The 24,187-nt window shown below is 39.6% G+C and overlaps 1 protein-coding gene across 1 annotated transcript; it reads left to right on the plus strand.

Annotated features, from left to right (window-relative positions):
- Nucleotides 1–2,694: 2,694 nt before the first annotated feature.
- On the plus strand, nt 2,695–3,303 carry LOC145790396 (uncharacterized). The gene has a single exon (XM_082868125.1). It carries the CDS (start codon nt 2,695–2,697, stop codon nt 3,301–3,303), a length of 609 nt encoding a protein of 202 aa, XP_082724251.1.
- The last annotated feature ends 20,884 nt before the right edge of the window (nt 3,304–24,187 follow it).

The following is a 24,187-nucleotide window of genomic DNA, read 5'->3' on the forward strand; positions in this document are numbered from 1 at the left end:
TTTATGCTAACTTTATGACAAATTGGTTCATGTTTGTATCATACTTGCATCTTGCATGCTAGCATTACATACTTGTCATATTTGTTGCATGACATTTGGCATGTCTTGCATAATTAGCATCATGTTGCATTTTGAGTCTTGTGAGCATAACATGCATTGCATCATTTGGTTTGGGGTGTCAAGCCAAATGTGAGGGTCAAGGGACATTCATACCTCAAGTGATGTAATGTGCCTCGATTCCCGGTCACCGGGGCCTTTGACATCAACTTGATAAGGCTTCGGTTCTCATTTTGTTTGTTGCATGCATCTTTATATCAAATGGCAAATTTGATTCCTTGGGCTATCATGCACCATTGATGGCTCGAGGATTGAAGATCATACTTCCTTGAGTTCAAAGCATGATAGGAAGCATGACCATGCTTACATGTGCCTGAAAACCCCATGCCATGCACTGTCTATTCTCTGTTTGCTGTCAAAACTGTCTCTGCAGGAAGTTTCTGCCGACCGGCAGAATCCATCGCCGGCCGGCAATATTTTAAGTGCCGATTATCAATTCAACAGCCGATGGAAATTCTGGAGTGCCGGCGGGAATTCTATTTGGCCGGTGGTGCTCTGCAATGTGTGAGGAACCTGCTCCAGGACTTTGGCGATTTTCAGAGAGACAGGGCAGTACAAACAGAGGTGGCAGGGGTACGGTACGGGTTTTTCGGGCGAGCCAAGTTCCGAGCATGCATCATCTGCACATCCCGAGGCAGAGGCTGCGGCCACCCTCTTCTTTCTTTTGCATCCTTTCTTTTTTTTAATTAATTAGAAATTCTGTAATAATCTTATTTGTTTATTATTTGGGACTGTAATATTTATTTGGACCCTCCGAGTAAGGGCAATGATGTAATAAGTGTGGGTGAGTGTGTGTATGTCTTCCAACCTCACGTCTTCCTTCCCTTTTATTTACCTGCTTACGATGGCAGATTAGGGCATGTTTAATTTAGCATACCTTATGCTATGCATGCGTGCATTCATGCATTTGTACTGCATGCATTAGGCTCGATACATCACGCTAATTGCATTTGTACTTCAATTTACAAATCGAATATGTGATAATTGATCGCATTACATAAGCCATGCTTAGGTTAACCGAGCCTATCTAAATTGCATCTTGTATGTGTTGCATTAGGCAATTTAACATGAACTAGGACATGCATGTTTGCTAACTAGTTTATTGTTTTGGCACGGAGTACAATGTAAGTATTTATGCTTTAGCATCTCGCATGCGTGTGAATGTTAACATGACAGTATGCTTACCATGCGGCTAAGTGTTTATATGAGATAAACTGTTTGAATGCCTGTGGGTGGAGGTTGGATTGCTTGAGTTGGAAAAACTCGTTGAAATCCGTGTTTTAGCCTACTTACGAGTAGCAAATCCCGAAACCTTTTCAAAACAAACGGATATGCAATGCTTGTTTCCAAATTAGGCAATCTAGTCTATACTTGTTTGCTGTGCGCATAACATAGTAATTCTAGGCTAATAACCGGATTAAGAACACATAATGTTTTCAAAAACGGATATCACGGTTAGTAGAGGCCAATCTTCGGATCGGGCGAGAGGGGGTGCTCATAGCTGACCTTCCCCAATCGTACCCTAGCTCCCGAGCCGAGACAACTCCGGTGATGACGGACATGTGGCCTTCGGCACCGAGTCAGGGTTTCCTAAATTCCCCCATTTTAAAATATTTAGGTGGCGACTCTGTATCTGGCAAAGCAGTCCATGTTTGGCACTTCTTTCAAAAATCTGTTTTCTCAAAACGATTTGCCAGATTTGGACTCTTTGGTTCAGATTAAGAACCGTGACACAAATCGAGTCCGAACTGTAGCAGGGTCCCTCGCGGACGGGTTACAGGAGTACACTGTGAGTGTTTACGCTTTAGCATACTGCATGTGTGTTAATGTTACCATGAAAGCATGCTTGCCATGAGGCTAACTGCTTATTTGATATAACTACCTGAATGCCTGTGGGTGAAGGTTGGATTACTTGAATTGGAACAATTCATTAAAATCCCCGTTTTAGCCTACTTGCGAGTAGCAAACTTCAAATCATTTTCACAAATGAACATGCAATGTTTTGTTCCAAATTAGGTGATCTAGTCTATACTTGTGTGTTGTGCGCATCACGTAGTAAGATTAGCTAATTAACCGGAATAAGAACACATGTGTTTTGAAAAAGAAAATATCATGCTTAGTACAGGCCGATCTTTGATCGGGCAAGCGGGGGTGCTCATTGCATGACTGTCCCCTCTCGTACCCAAGTTCCTGAGCCGAGGTAATTTTGGTGATGACGGACACGTGGCCTTAGGCACGAGTCAGGGTTTCCTAAATTCTCCCCAAAATAAAATATTTAGGTGGCGATTCTATATCTGGCAAAGTAGTCCATGTTTGGCACTTCTTTATAAAAATTAATTTTCCAAAACGATTTGCCGGATTTGGACTCTTTGGTAATTTATCGGTCTTACATTGCACTTTGTGAGATTAGATTCAAAACCGTGACATTGAGTCCGAACTGTAGTAGCTAGAGAACAAAACGAGATCCGCGCCCTCGCAGTGCGGAGCCCGGGGAGTTTTCGGGGCGCATTTACAACAATATATAAATTCATTATTGGGTGATCAATCTGTGACGCCCAAGCCTTAAGGGCGTAAAAGATGGGGTGTCTACAAACTGTGAGGGAATTTGAATTTCATATGAACAAGTTGAAGAAAATGGATCCAGAAGAGAAAGCATACAAGTGGCTAAGGAAGATAGATCCTGCTTTATGGACCAGGTCCCATGTTAGCCCAAGAAGTAGGTGTGATACAATGGTCAACAACATGTGTGAGTCATTCAATAACAACATCTTGGAAGCAAGGGACAAACCCATAATCAGTATGCTTGAATGGATTAGAAGGAGAGTTATGCATAGGATCCAAATCAAGATGGAAGGGATACAAAAATACACTGGTGAAATTAGTCCCAACATTTTGAAAGATTTGGAAGCACTGAAGGTACAAACCAGGAATTTTTTTGCAACCTATTGTGGTGACATAAAATTTGAAGTAGATTGTGGTGATACCACACATATTATTAATTTGGAGGAAAGGAAATATAGTTGTAGGATGTGGGATTTAACTGGAATACATTGCAAACATGCAATAAGTTCCATATATGTTCAAAGAGAGAAACTTCAGGACTATGTGCACCCTTATTACAGTAAGCACCATTATCTTGTAGCCTATAACTCAATGATGCACCTTGTTCCAGGCCAATATGATTGAGTTAAAACAAGATTGCTAGTAGGGGCTCCTCCATTCTACAAAAAGCAGCCTGGAAGACCACCAAAAATGAGAAAGAATGGGATAGATGAACCCAAAAACCCTGTCAGAGTGTCAAGGCAAAATAGATTCATTGTGCTGGATGCATTCAGAAAGGCCACAACTAGAGGTCTTGTAAGGGTCTTGTCCATCCCAAGTCCAAGCTTCTTAAGCAAAAAAGAAATAAGCAGCAGCAACCACCTTCAGCAGTAACTGCAACTGCAATAACAACAGCAACAAAAATAGCTTTAAGGGCGGGTTCATCTCGTGATTACTGGCCGATTATGGCTTTAACCCATAGGGGCGGGTTCAGGTCGTGACAGAGTGGTATCAGAGTACGAGTTAATAACTCACACACTTGTCCAAAAAGAGCAATAAGCGTCTAGATAAGATTTAGGATGCATTCATGTGATAAATACGAATCTGAAGGCATCAAGAATATGCTTAAGTGTTTTGATATGAACAGTTATGTGTTATAAATTCGTGAATTGCTTGCATTGTAAACCATTGGAATATGTATGCTCTCTAGTATATGCATACTTGTGAATCTTTTGTATAAAGTATAATGCAAGTTTAATCAAATGGTGAACTTTAATTATTTTCTGATGATATGAAATGACAAGTTCCCTGAAATGCTATGTTTTGCATGAGTGAATGACTGTCTAAATTTTCTTCGAATGTAATTGTGGTATCCTTAGCAGAAGCTCTCGCCCGGGGGAAACAATACCGTGGCTTATGAATGAGATATGTTACCCGGTACCAAAGGTTCCATTATGGAACTTGTTATGCTTGACCAACATGATATGTTACGCTAAAGGAAATACCACACATGATTTGAATATGAGATATGAATTGTTACACTATTGTGTACAATAAAATTTGTTTTGTTATAGTGCACATACATGAACATATGAACCATGAAAAGTTGCTTATGTGCATTCGATTCTACAAATGGGTGCCTATGTGAAACATGAACATGATTTGAGTATATAATTACTTAGTAAATGTTCAGCATGCGATATTTGATAAGTATGCAATTATTTGTTACGTATGTGATTTATTGCGTACGATATGTGAAATGAGAATATAACAATGTGCCTATGTGCGAATGTACCCATATGTATCTGTGTTCATTTTTGTATTGGACATCCCAGTAATTGGCAAGGTTTAATGAGAGTTTGTGTAGAGGGTGGTTAAATTAAGGGCATACGAACTGGAAAGCTCTTCCACAGCTCGACTTGATAGACTGGGAAGAATGGTATAAGAAATGACAGAGATCTTAAGACAACAACGTCAGTTGCTGCTATGGCAAGAACTTTTGCCACCACCAATGTAAGAAACGCTGAGGGATCATTGTCGAATTTCGGGGGCTTGTTATAGGTGTGGTAAAATGGACCATATGGTAAGGGATTGTTCCCGAACTGAGCAATGTGAATAAATGTTCTGCCTCAGCTAAATTCGTACCAGTGGTAGGAATTGCTACTTAGGATAGAGTAATTACACTCATCCTAGAAAGCACTCAGAATACTGTGATTGTTATCCCGGGTATCTATATTGTTTACAAACGAATGCTTATGTGTTGATTGATTTTGAATTAGCACATGTGTACATCTTTGCTTGGGATATTATTTGATTCGAATCGGCATATCCTTTCGTATCTGCTGCATGTGTATTTAGATTGGTTGGACCCACAAGATCGAGACCGCATTCATTGAATGTGTATGCCCATTTGGGGAAATTTGTGAAATGCGTATTGGGGTATCGATTAACTCTGCACATGCGCATGTACATCTGAACCTATGCTTAGGGTGATTTGTTATATTACTGTTTCAATGACTAAACCACTGGAAGTATGATTCTGTGATCGTGTGACCGAGTTGAGCACCCTAAATGATGAACTCTATAATTGTGACACCATGTATTTTGATTGGTAGAAAGTTGACTGGATTACGTGACTATACTGGGCTCGACTCATAAAACTATGCTTTTGTAGCTAATTTGGAACTTTTGCGTAACCATCTTATACTATGTGTACTTGAGGAACTCTGTTTAATGTGTTTCTGTGCACCATGTTCTTGCATATAAGACTTATTTGAGAACTGCTATACTAATTATGATACGTACCTCCCGATACGAATAACTACATGCATATGCGACTACCCCCGAATTTATGTAGACAATACCGTATTGTACCTGATTTGAAACACTTTGATATGAACTATTGTGGTGAATGATTCCGATATGACCTTGAGAACTGATAAACTTAGGGCAGTTGAGAAACCATCACCCTTGTACCTAAGCAGACGAAGTATGCCTTACAGACCTGAATGTGCCCTATTTGAGAAAATTTTTATCTGATTCGATCTGATAGAACCTTTGTTTGATTTAATTTGGCAAGGCCTGTGTCGGGATTGGTTTGATAAGACCCTCTATCTAATTTAATTTTGTAAAAAGGGATTGAGGATTGCCTGTAAATAAATAGCCAGAATATTTTTGGCAAAAAAACTGATAGACCCAAAACTTGAATCTGTTTAGAGTACTTGACCTATTTGAAAGACCTTTTGTGGGCTATGACAGATTGATCTAACCAGGAACACCATTGAGAACCAACCCCCAACTATCAAGGACATATGCGTTGAAAATGAGCCGAATTGTACAAATCCCGTGATTGGGTGTCTTAAGGAACGATGCTTGTGTATTGTCCCATCCTTGTTGGTTGACGCTATAGGGACCGATGATGGCAGATTGATTTGATTATAAGTAGTACTGAGCATTTGTCTTTGATTGATCAGAACATGTTTTGTAAGGGAAAGTACTTGCTTCAATGTTATCAGATTTTGGGAAATCAGGTTAAAGTAAATGGTATTATGTTTGTTTTGATGACATTCTTGGAGCGTCCCTTCGTGCTAGGGGACGTTAAGCCTATGTATCACCTTTGTTGAGATATCTCTTTTGCCACCGACGGTCTTGTACGGGTGGGTTTGTCTAATCGATCTCGGGCCGGCTACCGACGGTCGTGAACGGGTGTGCTTTGGTTCCGAGGCGATTATTTGTTTGCTTTGTCCCAAATGTCATCTCTTGAGATCATGTAGATGTTATTAACATCCAAAGAAGCTTTGAAAAACCCTGATTATCCGAAAGTGTGTGGATTCAGTATGCCTTGTGTAAATAACTGCTCAGTGCCATTATATTCTGCAATTGGGGCTCTGAGAATGTGTAAATTGTGTTTAACGCGTGTTTGACTGTTTTTAATACTACCTTTGACGCCGTGGGGATTAATATGTGAATTGCCTTATGCTTTCGACAACTGTCAGATAATATGGTGAGACTTGATGGATCGGGGAATTGAATGAATTGAGAACACGTGTATTGTGTTAAAAGTTGACTGCTTCGATGTTCTTATGCTTTACAATTGGTGCTATGGGGATATATGAGTTACGTATGTCGTGTGGTGGATTGTTTTGTTGTTATCCTTTGTTGGTTCGGGAATCTGTATCTGGATCCACTTTGTGTTCCTAAAAAACTTTTGATTGACCTTGGATGACTGTGATGAGTCACTAAACTAAGTACTGAATTGGGTTGTAAATTACGGGATTATTGAAGAATGAATTGAACTTCTGTGACAAGGAAATGAACCGAACTGCCGGGGTAAAGTTAGTTACCATTAGAAATAAATATGTTGGCGACCTATTGTGAAGAAGAAATTGTTGAATTAGTGTCTAAATGTTTTCGGTGCCAACAAGGCAAAGTTGAATAACAGATATTGGCAGAACTACTGCAATCTCTACCTCTATTTCGGAATGGAAATAGAAATATGTGACTACAAATTTCGTTGTGAGGCTGCCTTGGACGCCCAAGTATAAGTCCCGTTCGGGTTATTGTGTTCAAAATTACTAAGTTTGCTCATTTTCTCCCTGTGAAATTTTCGTATGACGCTTGTAGACTAGCCACTGTTTACATCAATAAGGTTGCTTGTTGTATGGGGTCCCAGTATCTATTGTTTAGACATAAATCCTGAAATGTGTTTGAATTCTGTCAAGCCTTCAAAAGGCGATGAGAACTAAACTGGGATTCAGCGCTACTTTCCATCCACAAATCGATGTATAATCAGAAAGAGCTATTTAGACTCTAGGAGAAATGCTCCAAATGTGTATTTTAGATCTTCGGGGAATTGGAAAAATCTATCCACCATTGGCAGACTTTGCTTACAACAACAGCCCACACTCTAGTTTCGGTATGGCACCATACAAGCCTTGTATGGAAGAAAAGGTAAGTCCCTGACTGATTGAGAACAGAGTGTTGCTCGATTTTGAGACTAAGTAAATGGCTATCAAAAAGGATTGAAACCGTTGAATGAAAGGTGTTCTGAATTGTGTTCGACTAAAGGTAAAATAAGTTTGATGGACCAAACTTCCTAAAGAGGGGAAGACTGTAATACCCCTGTTCTGTAGTATGCTAATTGGTCCTTAATATAAGTATGATGATGTGTTTAATATGATTTTATGTGCCATTTTGTGAATATATGTGATTTCGAAGTTCTATCTGTTCACCGTAGGAATATCTATTTGAATAATCTTCTTTGAAAATTAAATTGGAGGCCTTATTGGCCACAAAACCCGAAATCGATTACGCCATTGTGATTGACATAATTTTTAGAACCTACGACGAAATTTAATTAAAAATTGATTCGGGTCAGATTAAATCAATTAAATTGATGAATTAAATGCCCAATTATTTTATATTGAAATAATATGTTGAGTGGGGTTAAATAGGGACCTTATTATAGTCAATTCTCCTTCCTTATATCATTTTGGCTGATGTTGATTCGAGAGTGAGAAGAGAGGGTCGGCCTTAGGAAGAGAGATGGAGAGAATTGCATAATTTTACTTAAAGCTTGGAAATTTTGGAGATTTAGCTCAAGAGTTGACTAGAGCTTAGAAGATCAAAGCTTCTAGGTGAGTAATTCTTGGATTATAGTTTGTAATTTTTTGTGTTCAAGCTAATTTGGTGATCAAGTGTAAGATTGAAACGAATTTGTGTTGGATTTGTTGAATTGGAGCTTAATATGTGCATGCATGTAAGAACTTACTTTGAAATTGCATGTTTGAACACAATTGTGTATAATCCATGTGAAATGTTAAAGGAAACCCATGTTTTGATCACCATTTGTATTATCTAGGTTGGGAATGTGGCTAATTCATCACATGCATGTACAATTTGAGAAGATATGAGCTTGAATGCATGAGTTTGTTATGTTGGTGTTGAGTTTGACATATTTTGGGACATGCATGTAGATAAATCAAGAAATTGAGCTTCATAATGTTATAATCTTGCATTGGTGCCTTGTTAGTATAATTATATTTGAGATGTAAGCCATTGCATGCAAGAAATGTTAGCTTGAAGGTTAAATTGAGCTCAAGAACACAATCTGGGAAACCCAGAATTTTGATGTCCGCTCGAGCGGGGTAATGGACACATGAGCGGGAAAAACGTGCTCCCAGTACTTTTTACAGACTTGGTGTCCGCTCAAGCGGGTTAGTTCACGCAAGAGCAAGGGAGCTACATAGACAGGCCTTCCGCTTGAGCTCCCTAACTCACGCTCGAGCGTAATTTTGAAGTAACCAGTACTTTTGCAGGCCTCTTGGGTTCACTCGAGCGGGGTAATGGACGCTCGAGCGGGGACCCTGTTCTCTGAAATTTTGTATGCTCGTTTTGTGTTTCGTTTTCCGTTCTCTTTCACTTGTAAGCACTCTTAGGCAAATGTTAAGCATTGTAAATGAGTTAATGAGATAAGAATAAAGCCTAAAGAGGAATATGTGAATCAAAGAACGGATTGAACTGTTAGTGACCCCTTGTGTGTTCATGAAATGTGTAGGGTCAAGCTCCAGGGCAAATCCACAAGCCGATCACTGTAAGTAATATCGATATTTGAAAGCTTGTCAAAGTCCAATTGTTTATTTCCCTTATAAGCTTTATGAGTTGTTAATTGGGATTGTGGACAAAAGTTTGACATGATAGAAATGAATGGACCGAAGGTCATTTTGATAGAAATGAATGGACCGAAGGTCGTTTTGGCATGAATGAGTGGGCTGAAGGCCGTTTTGACATAAGTGAATGGACCTAAGGTCATTTTGACACGAATGTATGGGCTAAAGGCCGTTTTGACGTAAATGAATGGGCCGAAGGCCGTTTTGACATAAATAAGTGGGCCGAAGGTTGTTTTGACACGAATGTATAGGCCGAAGGCCGTTTTGACGTGAACGAATGGACCGAAGGTCGTTTTGATAGAAATGAATGGACCGAAGGTCATTTTGATAGAAATGAGTGGACCGAAGGTCGTTTGGACATGTATGAATGGACCTAAGGTCGTTTTGACATGAATGAGTGGGCCAAAGGTCATTTTGACACGAATGTATGGACCGAAGGCCGTTTTGACGTAAACGAATGAGCCGAAGGCCATTTTGACAGAAATTAATGGGCCTAAGGCCGTTTTGACATAAATAAATGGGCCGAAGGCCGTTTTGACATGAATGGAAATTTGAATGGGCCAAAGGCCAGAATGTTTGGAACTACAGTCACTTGATTTGTATTTCGTATAGTTATATATCTGTTAAATAGAAATATGAATTGGGCCCAAGGCTGTTTGGAACATGTTGTTCTACATTATTATGTAACTTCTGTATTTGATTTGATATTATTCACTGGGCTTTCGCTCACGCTCATTCATGTGTTTGTAGGTGAGCCAAGAGAAGTCCAGACCCAGCCTCAGTGAAGTCTGTATAGAGCAACTAAGGTTTTGAGAGAGTCAGCCCTTGTGTCTCACGCACGAGATCCGTCTTCGCCCTTTTGTTATGTATTTACATTTTGTTAGGTTGGCGAAGTTTTGAATATGTCTGTATATAGTTTTCATGGGTTGACTTAGAATGGATGATCCTGTCTGTATAGAATCTTATGTCATTACACTTTCTATTGTGAGTTATTAACATATGTACATATGGAATGTTATGGTGTGCATATAAGCACGGCTCTATGGGCAAAGTTTTAAATTTTCTTCCGTTTGACTCCTTTTACTCTGATGAGTCTTGTCTTATTTGGTTTGAGGCCGTAGGTAATCACGTGATTACTGGCCGGTTATGGCCTTAACCCATAGGGGCGGGTTCAGGTCGTGACAGAGTGGTATCAGAGCATGAGTTAATAACTCACACACTTGTCCAAAAAGAGCAATAAGCATCTAGATAAGATCTAGGATGCATTCATGTGATAAATACGAATCTGAAGGCATCAAGAATATGCTTAAGTGTTTCGATATGAACAGTTATGTGTTATAAATTCGTGAATTGCTTGCATTGTAAACCATTGGAATATGTATGCTCTCTAGTATATGCATACTTGTGAATCTTTTGTATAAAGTATAATGAAAGTTTAATCAAATGGTGAACTTTAATTATTTTCTGATGATATGAAATGACAAGTTCCCTGAAATACTATGTTTTGCATGAGTGAATGACTGTCTAAATTTTCTTCGAATGTAATTGTGGTATCCTTAGCAGAAGCCCTCGCCCGGGGGAAACAATACCCTGGCTTATGAATGAGATATGTTACCCGGTACCGAAGGTTCCATTATGGAACTTGTTATGCTTGACCAACATGATATGTTACGCTAAAGGAAATACCACATATGATTTGAATATGAGATATGAATTGTTACACTACTGTGTACATTAAAATTTGTTTTGTTATAGTGCACATACATGAACATATAAACCATGAAAAGTTGCTTATGTGCATTCGATTCTGCCAATGGGTGCCTATGTGAAACATGAACATGATTTGAGTATATAATTACTTAGTAAATGTTCAGCATGCAATATTTGATAAGTGTGCAATTATCTATTACGTATGTGATTTATTGCGTACGATATGTGAAATAAGAATATAATAATGTTCCTATGTGCAAATGTACCCATGTGTATCTGTGTTTATTTTTGTATTGGACATCCCAGTAATTTGCAAGGTTTAATGAGAGTTTGTGTAGAGGGTGGTTAAATTAAGGGCATACGAACTGGAAAGCTCTTCCACAGCCCGACTTGATAGACTGGGAAGAATGGTACAAGAAATGACAGAGATCTTAAGACAACAACGTCAGTTGCTGCTATGGTGAGAACTTTTGCCACCACCAGTGTAAGAAACGCCGAGGGGTCGTTGTCGAATTTCGGGGGCTTGTTATAGGTGTGGTAAAATGGACCATATGGTAAGGGATTGTTCCCAAACTGAGCAATGTGAATAAATGTTCTGCCTCAGCTAAATTCGTACTAGTGGTAGGAATTGCTACTTAGGATAGAGTAATTACACTCATCCCAGAAAGCACTCAGAATACTGTGATTGTTATCCCGGGTATCTATATTGTTTACAAACGAATGCTTATGTGTTGATTGATTTTGAATTAGTACATGTGTACATCTTTGCTTGGGATATTATTTGATTCGAATCGGCATATCTTTTCGTATCTGCTGCATGTGTATTTAGATTGGTTGGACCCACAAGATCGAGACCGTATTTATTGAATGTGTATGTCCCATTTGGGGAAATTTGTGAAATGTGTATTGGGGTATCGATTAACTCTGCACATGCACATGTACATCTGAACTTATGCTTAAGGTGATTTGTTATATTACTGTTTCAATGACTAAACCACTGGAAGTATGATTCTGTGATCGTGTGACCAAGTTGAGCACCCTAAATGATGAACTCTATAATTGTGAGATCATGTATTTTGATTGTTAGAAAGTTGACTGGATTACGTGACTATACTTGGCTCGACTCATAACAATCCTATGCTTTTGTGGCTAATTTGGAACTTTTGCGTAACAATCCTATACTATGTGTACCTGAGGAACTCTGCTTAATGTGTTATTGTTGACGTCCCCGAACGTCCCGGGAGGATGAATCCCCCGTTCTATTCGTTTGGGCTCACTACAGTTCAGGACCCAATGTCACGGTCTTGTATCTAATCTCACAGAGTGCAATGCAAGACCAATGAAATCATCAAAGAGTCCAAATCTAACAAATCGTTTTTGAAAACAGATTTTTTGAAAGAAGTGCCAAACATGGACTGCTTTGCCAGATACAGAGTCGCCACCTAAATATTTATTTTGGGAAAATTTAGGAAACCTTGACTCGTTGCCTAAGGCCATGTGTCCGTCATCACCAAAGTTGCCTCGGCTCGGGAACTTGGGTACGATTGGGGAAGGTCACTTCGTGAGCACCCCCGCTCGCCCGATCAAAGATCGACCTCTACTAACCATGATATCGAGTTTTGACAACACTATGCGTTCTTATTCCGGTTATTAGCCTAGATTTACTGTGTGATGCGCACAGCATACAAGTATAGACTGGATCGCCTGAATTGGAACAAAACGTTTTATGTTTGTTTTTGAAAGCGGTTTGCTACTCGCAAGTAAGCTAAAAATGCAGATTTTGCCACTCTCGGGTGGGCTTAGAAAACATGATTTTGCCACTATCAAGTGGGCTTAAAACTCACAGTCAATGCATTATTTCAATTCAGATAATCCAACCTTCTCCCACAGGCATTCAGGCAGTTATATCATATAAGCATATAGCCTCATGGTAAACATGTTATCATGGCAGCATTCACACGCATGCAAGATGCTAAAACATAAAAGCTTACCTAGTACTCCGAGTCAAAACAGAAACTAGGTTAGAAATCCATGCATGATCCTAACTATACAGAAATGCCTAATGCAACACATGCAAAAATGCAACTACAATAGGCTCGGCTATTCTAAAATGACATGTGAAATGCTACAGCTAACAAGTATTCAACTCAGAATTGAAATACAAATGCAGTTAGTATGATACGCCGAGCCCGGTGCATGCAAGACAAATGAATGGATGCAAACATGCGAATATAAGTATGTTAATTGAAACATGCCCTAAACTAACCATTATAAGCTGGTAAATAAAAAGGGAGAAAGACGTGGGGTTGGAAGACATACATTACACACACGCACACTTATTACAATTGTGCCCTCGCTCGGAGGGTTCGAAAGAATAATACAGTCCGAATAAATAATTAAATATTACAAAACCCTAATTAATTAACAAATTAACTAGGAAAGCGGATAAACTAGCATGCAAGCCTATGGACTGCCTAAGCTCTGTTCCGAATGATGAAAGATGCATGCTTGAGTTGCCTGGTGCGGAAATCCATTGTGATGTCCCGATTCGCCTCTGTTTGCAATTAATCTCGGAATGTTGTGCAAGGCTCTAGAAGGCTGTTGATTTCTGATTTGCTGTAACAGAGAGCAAGAAAGGGGCACAACAAAGTATTTTCACATATGTATGCATGACTACTCTTTAGGGAGTGTAGTCCTCGATCCTTGTGCCACCAATCACGCATCTCGATACTTGATGGCCAAGGAGTCGAATTGCACAACTCGATGTGAAATGAATGCACATGAAAACGCAACAAGACCTAAACTCCATCATGGGTAATCCGAAGTGTCGATGATCGGGTATTGAGACACGTTCCGTCACTCGGAGTACGAAACGTCCCTCGTTTCCCGTGCTTGGGCTAACTCCTATCCCAAACACAATGCAAATGAGATGGCATACACAATGTGACTAACATACAACCTAGCATACGCAATGCTATGAAATGGCATACACAATGCTCTAACATGCGACCTAGCATACGCAATGCTATGGACCGAAATGGCATACACAATGCACGATGGGCTTACACCAACATGAGTGGACCTCAGCCACACTCACATTAGTAGCCATATGATGGAAATGAGAGAACCGAAATGCATGCACACATGCACGAATGCCAAGGACCAAACCTAAGGCATGGAATGCCACTCTACCAAAGCATGGCGAGGATGAAACATGACATGGAATAACATAAATTACAGATCTAAAACAGCATGAAATATGGTCCCGAAACATGCAAATATAGCATACAATGCAAGCTAGGGGGCCCGGATACCGAAACTAGTGAAGTGCGTTACACTAGAGGTACCCAAAGCAATGCACCAAGGCAAAACCAACCCCAAACAGACCCTAGGCAGGTCTAAAACAGTGGAAAATTGACCTAAAATGATGACTCGGAATGCAACGAAATGAAGCTCATTCAATGGTCGGTAAATTGGGTATACAAGCCCAACTCTCAAACGCATTTAAAGAGATGAAAACATGGCAACATGGCATTCAAACAAGCTCTGAAATGTGATGAATAATAGGCTCAAAACATGAACACACCTCAGTATATGCATGGAATGGATCTCAAAACTTTAAGCTAAGCATGGACCTTGAACTACAAGCATGCAAAACTAACATCATTCAACCACAAGATCCAAAAATAGAGCTAGGGCAGTCCAAAATAAGCACATTATCAGTTTAAGGCATAGCCAAAATATGCTAGAATCAATGGCCTATAAAGCATGCAAAGAAAGCTAGTGAACCATGAGTTGTTCTACAACTATATGAAGCATATGAGGGCTCACCCAACCAGCTAAAAATAGAAGTATCTCATGCCAAAATATGCCCAAATAACCCCTGAAACTCAGTCAACACATGTAAGAATGATGAGCCCCTTTGGAAAGCCATGCGAGGGGTTGTTCTACACATACATGGTAGATAAACAAAAGGGCAAAACCACCTCTAGAAATGAGTTATGACAGCCCTAAAACCCACCAAAAAGAGCCTGAAATTGGTCTAGGAAACATGCAATGAAAGGTCTCTTTGAAGGGCCTTGAATGGGATTGTTTTACACATGCATCGTTCTACACATGCATCATAGACATAAAATATGGCCAAAGGGGCTCTGGACAGAGTCAAGACAGACCTTAAAACTCACAAAATAGGGACTGAAATGTGACTTCACAACATGCAAGATGGAGCCCCTTTAGAAGGCCAATAATGCTAGTAAAGAGAACAAGGGGTGAGAGGGTCACCCCTCTCTGATTTCAGTGGCTAAAAGGCCAAACCAAGGCTAATGTAAATGCTCAAATGCAATGCTTAAAACATGAGGAAATGAAGCATGGAAGGGGGAAGATGACCCCAAACAAAAAAGAGTCCTTAAACAAATATGTTTAGAAGATCAAAAAAAGACTTTTTCTAGTTTATGGAAAATCTCGAAAATGCTTGTAAGTAAGGCTAAGACCTCATGCAAAATAAGCCCTAAAAGAGAGATGAGGCATACAAGGAGGTAGGTGACCTCAGACAGAAAAGTGTCCTTAATCAAATTTTAAGAGGAGCTCAAAACAAGACACTTTACAGTTTATTCCAAAGCTCGAAAATGCTTGCAAATGGAGAAAAAGTATAGAGCAAAATAGTGCAAAAAATGGGTAAATGAAGACTTACCCTTGTAGCACAGCAATGCAGTAACTTCTAGACCAAGAATGTGAGCTCTCAACCTTTGCAAATGACCTCCAAGGTGCTGGAATGGATGGTGAAGGTGGTAGGCTATAAGGTGTAGTGTAAAATGGCCAAGAATATTAGGGTTTGGAGGCTTGAAGTATAGAGATAGAGGGAGTTGTATGTATGCTCCAGCCAAAAATTTCTAACCCTTGCAAATGAAGGAGGAGTGTTGGTTTTATAGAGGAGAAGAGCCAAGGCTTCTTGGAGAAGCCTTAAGAGGGGTTCAAAGCTTCTCAAAGAAGCTTAACCAAAGGGGTCAAGCTTCTTGAGGAAGCTAGACCAAAAGGGTCAAGCTTCCTCAAGAAGCTTGACAAAAGAGTCAAGCTTCTCCAAGAAGCTAAGCAAGGGGGGCAAAACCAACTAAAAAGGATCAAAAAGATGGTCAAAATCTCGGACAGTGGGTCAAATGCTTCACAGTTGGCACAGCTGTGTTGCACTTGAGAAGAGCAAAAGGCAGAAAGCTGGCCGACCAGCTAAGGTGGCCGGCCGGCCACTCTACCTGGTCGGCCGACCAGGGTCAAAAGGGTCAATGAGAAATGCTAGCCGGCCATACTAGAAAGGTGGCCTCCCAGATGAGTGCAACACAGCTGTATGGTGGAAAACCAGAAAATGTGACCCAGGAGAGAGGAAAACCAGCTTTTTAGCAAGGTACAAAAGGGTCAAGAAGAATTACTGGTCGGCCTACCCATATTGGTGGCCTCCCAGACGAGCATAACACAATGGTGGTATGAAAAGCCAGAAATTGTGGCTCAAAAGTGAGAAAAACCAGCTTTCTATCAGAAAAATTGGCTTTAGGAGAGAGAACAAGAGAAAACTGATTTCCAAGGAGAAAAGGTGGCCTCCCACCATACTACCACCTCCCTAGCAATGAAAATAGGGTCTCTACCAAAAATGGACCAAGACGGATGCAAAACGAGGGTTCGGGGGCCAAAACGGGCAGTTTGGGGCCTCGAAAATAGGTTGTTAGGCACCGAAAGTGGCGTATGACCACGAAGGTGGTCTCCCGGGCCACAATGTCCTTCTAAAGGGAGAAAATAAGGGGCGTGCCAAAAATTGGAGCAAACGGAAGTAGTTAAGCGATCCCGAGCCGAGGCACACGGCCGACGGCTCTGAAAACTGGAAACGGGGCTCCAAGCAGGAAAAATGGCCTACGACCACGAAACGTAGCCTACGGCCACTGAGAGATGGTCTACGAGACCTCTCCCTCCCTTCAGAAAGAGAAAACAGAGAAAACAGAGAAAACAGGACCCGATTCGTAAACCGAGGCAAAGCACAAAAGAGTGCCGAAGTCCGGAGGCAAAGCTCGCAGTCGAGACTCCGCAACCTCAGAACGAGCACAATATGCAACATCACCGAGCGCTCAGTTGGTGATGTTTGAGTCTTAAGGTCGGTCAAAAATAAAGTGTCTACAGTTACTGTGCACCATGTTCTTGCATATAAGACTTATTTGAGAACTGCTATACTAATTGTGATACGTACCTCCCGATACGAATAACTGCATGCATATGCGACTACTCCCGAATTTATGTAGACAATACCGTATTGTACCTAATTTGAAACACTTTGATATGAACTACTGTGGTGAATGATTCCGATATGACCTTGAGAACTAATGAACTTAGGGCAGTTGAGAAACCATCACCCATGTACCTAAGCAGACGAAGTATGCCTTACAGAACTGAATGTGCCCTATTTGAGAAATTTTTTATCTGATTCGATCTGATAGAACCGTTGTTTCATTTAATTTGGCAAGGCTTGTGTCGGGATTGGTTTGATAAGACCCTCTATCTAATTTAATTTTGTAAAAAGGGATTGAGGATTGCCTGTAAATAAATAGCCAGAATATTCTTGGCAGAAAAACTGATAGACCCAAAACTTGAATCTGTTTAGAGTACTTGACCTATTTGAAAGACCTTTTGTGGGCTATGACAGATTGATCTAACCATGAACACCATTGAGAACTAACCCCCAACTATCGAGGACATATGCGTTGAAAATGAGCCGAATTGTACAAATCCCGTGATTGGGTGTCTTAAGGAACGATACTTGTGTATTGTCCCATCCTTGTTGGTTGACGCTATGGGGACCGATGATGGCAGATTGATTTGATTATAAGCAGTACTGAACATTTGTCTTTGATTGATCAGAACATGTTTTGTAAGGGAGAGTAGTTGCTTCAATGTTATCAAATTTTGGGAAATCAAGTTAAAGTAAATGGTATTATGTTTGTTTTGATGACATTCTTGGAGCGTCCCTTCGTGCTAGGGGACGTTAAGCCTATGTAGCACCTTTGTTGAGATATCTCTTTTGCCACCGACGGTCTTGTATGGGTGGGTTTGTCTAATCGATCTCGGGCCGGCCACCGACGGTCGTGAACGGGTGTGCTTTGGTTCCGAGGCGTTTATTTGTTTGCTTTGTCCCAAATGTCATCTCTTGAGATCATGTAGATGTTATTAACATCCAAAGAAGCTTTGAAAAACCCTGATTATCCGAAAGTGTGTGGATTCAGTATGCCTTGTGTAAATAACTGCTCAGTGCCATTATATTCTGCAATTGGGGCTCTGAGAATGTGTAAATTGTGTTTAACGCGTGTTTGGCTGTTTTTAATACTACTTTTGACGCTGTGGGGATTAATATGTGAATTTCCTTATACTTTCGACAACTATCAGATAATATGGAGAGACTTGATGGATCGGGGAATTGAATGAATTGAGAACACGTGTATTGTGTTAAAAGTTGACTGCTTCGATGTTCTTGTGCTTTACAATTGGTGCTATGGGGATATATGAGTTACGTATGTCGTGTGGTGGATTGTTTTGTTGTTATCCTTTGTTGGTTCGGGAATCTATATCTGGATCCACTTTGTGTTCTTGAAAAACTTTTGATTGACCTTGGATGACTGTGATGAGTCACTAAACTAAGTACTGAATTGGGTTGTAAATTGCGGGATTATTGAAGAACGAATTGAACTTCTGTGACAAGGAAGTGAACCGAACTTCTGGGGTAAAGTTAGTTACCATTAGAAATAAATATGTTGGCGACCTATTGTGAAGAAGAAATTGTTGAATTAGTGCCTAAATGTTTTCGGTGCCAACAAGGCAAAGTTGAATAACAGATATTGGCAGAACTACTGCAATCTCTACCTCTATTTCGGAATGGAAATAGAAATATGTGACTACAAATTTCGTTGTGAGGCTGCCTTGGACGCCCAAGTATAAGTCCCGTTTGGGTTATTGTGTACAAAATTACTAAGTTTTCTCATTTTCTCCCTGTGAAATTTTCGTATGACGCTTGTAGACTAGCCACTGTTTATATCAATAAGGTTGCTTGTTGTATGGGGTCCCAGTATCTATTGTTTAGACATAAATCCTGAAATGTGTTTGAATTCTGTCAAGCCTTCAAAAGGCGATGAGAACTAAACTGGGATTCAGCGCTACTTTCCATCCACAAATCGATGTATAATCAGAAAAAGCTATTTAGACTCTGGGAGAAATGCTCCAAATGTGTATTTTAGATCTTCGGGGAATTAGAAAAATCTATCCACCATTGGCAGACTTTGCTTACAACAACGGCCCACACTCTAGTTTCGGTATGGCACCATACAAGCCTTGTATGGAAGAAAAGGTAAGTCCCTGACTGATTGAGAACAGAGTGTTGCTCGATTTGAGACTAAGTAAATGGCTATCAAAAAGGATTGAAACCGTTGAATGAAAGGTGTTCTGAATTGTGTTCGACTAAAGGTAAAATAAGTTTGAGGGACCAAACTTCCTAAAAGGGGGAAAACTGTAATACCCTGTTCTGTATTATGCTAATTGGTCTTTAATATGAGTATGATGATGTGTTTAATATGATTTTATATGTCATTTTGTGAATATATGTGATTTCGAAGTTCTATCTGTTCACTGTAGGAATATCTATTTGAATAATCTGCTTTGGAAATTAAATTGGAGGCCTTATCGGCCACAAAACCCGAAATCAATTACGCCGTTGTGATTGGCATAATTTTTAGAACCTACGGTGAAATTTAATTAAAAATTGATTCAGGTCAGATTAAATCGATTAAATTGATGAATTAAATGCCCAATTATTTTATATTGAAATAATATGTTGAGTGGGGTTAAATAGGGACCTTATTATAGTCAATTCTCCTTCCTTATATCATTTTGGCTGATGCTGACTCAAGAGTGAGAAGAGAGGGTCGGCCTTAGGAAGTGAGAGGGAGAGAATTGCATAAGTTTACTTAAAGCTTGGAAATTTTGGAGATTTAGCTCAAGAGTTGACTGGAGCTTAGAAGATCAAAGCTTCTAGGTGAGTAATTCTTGGATTATAGTTTGAAATTTTATGTGTTCAAGCTAATTTGGTGATCAAGTGTAAGATTGAAACGAATTTGTGTTGGACTTGTTGAATTGGAGCTTAATATGTGCATGCATGTAAGAACTTACTTTGAAATTGCATGTTTGAACACAAATGTGTATAATCCATGTGAAATGTTAAAGGAAACACATGTTTTGATCACCATTTGTGTTATCTAAGTTGGGAATGGGGCTAATTCATCACATGCTTGTACAATTTGAGAAGATATGAGTTTAAATGCATGAGTTTGTTATGTTGGTGTTGAGTTTGACATATTTTGGGACATGCATGTAGATAAATCAAGAAATTGAGCTTCATAATGTTATAATCTTGCATTGGCGCCATGTTAGTATAATTATATTTGAGATTTGAGCCATTGTATGCAAAAAATGTTAAGTTGAAGGTCGAATAGAGCTCAAGAACACAATTTAGGAAACCCAGAATTTTGATGTCCGCTCGAGCAGAGTAATGGACGCTCAAGCAGGAAAAACGTGCTCCCAATGCTTTTTACAGACTTGGTGTCCGCTCGAGCGGGTTAGTTCACGCTCGAGCGAGGGAGCTACATAGACAGGCCTTCCGCTCGAGCTCCCTAACTCACGCTCGAGCGTAATTTTGAAGTAACCAGTACTTTTGCAAGCCTCTTGGGTTCGCTCGAGCGGGGTAATGGATGCTCGAGCGGGGACCCTGTTCTCTGAAATTTTGTACGCTCGTTCTGTGTTTCGTTTTCCGTTCTCTTTCACTTGTAAGCACTCTTAGGCATATGTTAAGCATTGTAAATGAGTTAATGAGATAAGAATAAAGCCTAAAGAGGAATATGTGAATCAAAGAACGGATTGAACTGTTAGTGACCCCTTGTGTGTTCATGAAATGTGTAGGGTCAAGCTCCAGGGCAAATCCACAAGCCGATCACTGTAAGTAATATCGATATTTGAAAGCTTGTCAAAGTCCAATTGTTTATTTCCCTTATAAGCTTTGTGAGTTGTTAATTGGGATTGTGGACAAAAGTTTGACAAGATAGAAATGAATGGACCGAAGGTCGTTTTGACTTAAATGAGTGGGTCGAAGGCCGTTTTGACATAAGTGAATGGACCTAAGGTCGTTTTGATACGAATGTATGGGCTGAAGGCCGTTTTGACATAAATGAGTGGGCCGAAGGCCGTTTTGACACGAATGTATGGGCCGATGGCCGTTTTGACATGAACGAATGGACCGAAGGTCGTTTTGACAAAAATGAATGGACCGAAGGTCGTTTTGATAGAAATGAGTAGACCGAAGGTCGTTTGGACATGTATGAATGGACCTAAGGTCGTTTTGACATGAATGAGTGGGCCGAAGGCTGTTTTGACACGAATGTATGGGCCGAATGCCGTTTTGACAAAAATGAATGGGCCGAAGGCCGTTTTGACATAAATGAATGGGCCGAAGGCCGTTTTGTCATGAATGGAAATCTGAATGGGCCAAAGGCCAGAATGTTTGGAACTACAGTCACTTGATTTGTGTTTCGTATAGTTGTATATCTGTTAAATAGAAATATGAATTGGGCCCAAGGCTGTTTGGAACATGTTGTTCTACATTGTTATGTAACTTCTGTATTTGATTTGATATTATTCACTGGGCTTTCGCTCACGCTCATTCATGTGTTTGTAGGTGAGCCAAGAGAAGTCCAGACCCAGCCTCAGTGAAGTCTGTATGGAACAGAACAACTAAGGTTTTAAGAGAGTCAGCCCTTGTGTCTCACGCACGAGACCCGTCTTCGCCCTTTTGTTGTGTATTTACATTTTGTCAGGTTGGCGAAGTTTTGAATACGTCTGTATATAGTTTTCATGGGTTGACTTAGAATGGATGATCCTGTCTGTATAGAATCTTATGTCATTACACTTTCTGTTGTGAGTTATTAACATATGTACATATGGAATGTTATGGTGTGCATATAAGCACGGCTCTATGGACAAAGTTTTAGATTTGCTTCTGTTTAGCCCCTTTTACTCTGATGAGTCTTGTCTTATTTGGTTTGAGGCCGTAGGTAATCTCGTGATTACTGGCCGGTTATTGCCTTAACCCATATGGGCGGGTTCGAGTCATGACAAGTGGGCCAGTTGGAGGTGGCAGGGTTATGTCCAGATCTGCATTGGGAGGTAGCTTCATAACAATAACATGAGGTAGAAGAGGAGGTGGGTCTACAAAAGCTACAACATAGAGGCAAACTGACAAAGGCAAAGGGAAAGCATGATGGACTAGGCATCTTTTTTTGTGTTTTGAGTAAGCTTTTGTCGTGTTTTTGAATACTTTTGAGCTTGTTAAATCATTAAGTGGGTTACCAATTGTTATTGAATTTGCAACTGGCCAGTAAACAATAGTATCTTAGTTTATTGTGTTTTGTTTAGCCCAATGGGTGGTACATAATGTTGGCTTTATGGTTTGTTGGCTTATTATTATGCATGAAGCATTATGTTTGCTTTATGGTTTATATTAAAGAATTGTGGTTTGTATTAAAGTAGGTCTATGTTGAATTATGACTTGTATTAAACTAATGTCAATTGAATTATACAATTGTGAGTTAATAAGGACCAATTGTTTGTGTTGTTTGTTGTCCACATGTTTACTTGTCCACAGGTTTACTTGCTATTTTTTTTTTTGTATGAAGCAAATGAAGCATGTTTCAAATAGGGGAACAACATGGTGCTGCACAATTCTTTTGTGTTACCTTCTTACATGGGTGCTACACAATGAGAACCAACATGTTTCTATTCTTTAATGTTCTTGAAAGATGTACTCAAGAATTTTATTGTTTTTTTTTTGGCTCATCAGTTGCTTACATTTCATGACTCAAAACATTCTTTCATTACAATTGCTTCACAAACCATTGTACACCTTCTTCATTCTTCATTTTCTACCATAACTACATTTTTCATCTCTCAAACTCTACGGCCCAATAACAACCCATTTTTCTTACCTCTAGGTAGCTTCACCCAGAACATTGTTATGATAAAGAAAAAAAAAACCCATGTCCCAAACAAAGCTTTGCAAAACATTGTCTCACTTTTGTGACTTGTTGCTAGTTCCTTCTCCAATCAGTTCATCTTTGCAACCATCTTTGGCAACACCTCGCTCCCATGTTGGCACATGGGTTGATCAATTCATTCAAAGTAGCCACAAGTTGCATCAACCTACAACAAAAAATGGTAAGTCCATAAATTCCTTTTCAAACGAAATTCAATCTTTTTTTTTCCAAAAAAATAAAATTTAAGTTTAGCTTACCCCATATCTTACATAAACATAAAACCTTCTATCCATATTTCTAGATGTCATTGAAGTCTTCACAGGGTATCTCTCTCCACAATAACATAGTCTTGGATCATTTGTCCTTGAGTGTCCACTTTGGGAAAATGATGAAAGCCATCCAACAAAAATCTTCAAAAATCTTCAACTTTGGGAATATTTGGGAAAATTTGAGTTTAAGGTTCTATGTTGTTTGGGTCTTGATATGTATATGTATATATATCGCAATAAGGGTATTTTGGTCATTTGTCATATGTTTTTTGGGGGGAAAAACTACTCCACTCACCATTCATGGTCGTGCAACACAAGCTCTATTTAAACAAACAGTTTTGTCGCAAATTACACTCTGATATGAAGTATAAGTGGTTTAAGTGTTATAAATAAAATTATAGGGGGACTCCGTATTTTTTAGGCAAACCACAGAGGGTTAAAATATAATTTACCCTTCAATGATTTACCAAACCCCTTTAACCCACATCTACCATGCAACAGTGGCCTTCTTTAAGGGCACCTATGAGTTCACCACTGTTGTAGGCCACTAACGAGCTAGTTACTACTTGAGCAAGCCTATCATGCGATATGAGTTTACCATTAAGACTTCGATGGCACACTGTTAAGTTTTTATTATTGACAATTTTGTTTGACAAAATTTCTTTCAATTGTAATTTTATTTGATCTTTTATTTCAGTGTGGCTATGAGTATTTAAATGCGAATCCAACCCGAATTATGCCTATGTAGAGGAGTTTGTCATTTTAATCCTTTCATGTTTGC

The sequence above is a fragment of the Camellia sinensis genome, chromosome 5 (genome assembly GCF_055761805.1).
Source record: "Camellia sinensis isolate YWXY chromosome 5, ASM5576180v1, whole genome shotgun sequence".
In the NCBI taxonomy this organism is placed as follows: Eukaryota; Viridiplantae; Streptophyta; class Magnoliopsida; order Ericales; family Theaceae; genus Camellia; species Camellia sinensis.

Excerpts from the sequence above, each read along its gene's own strand:
- LOC145790396 (XM_082868125.1), top strand. The coding sequence starts at position 2,695 with ATGGGGTGTCTACAAACTGTGAGGGAATTTGAATTTCATATGAACAAG.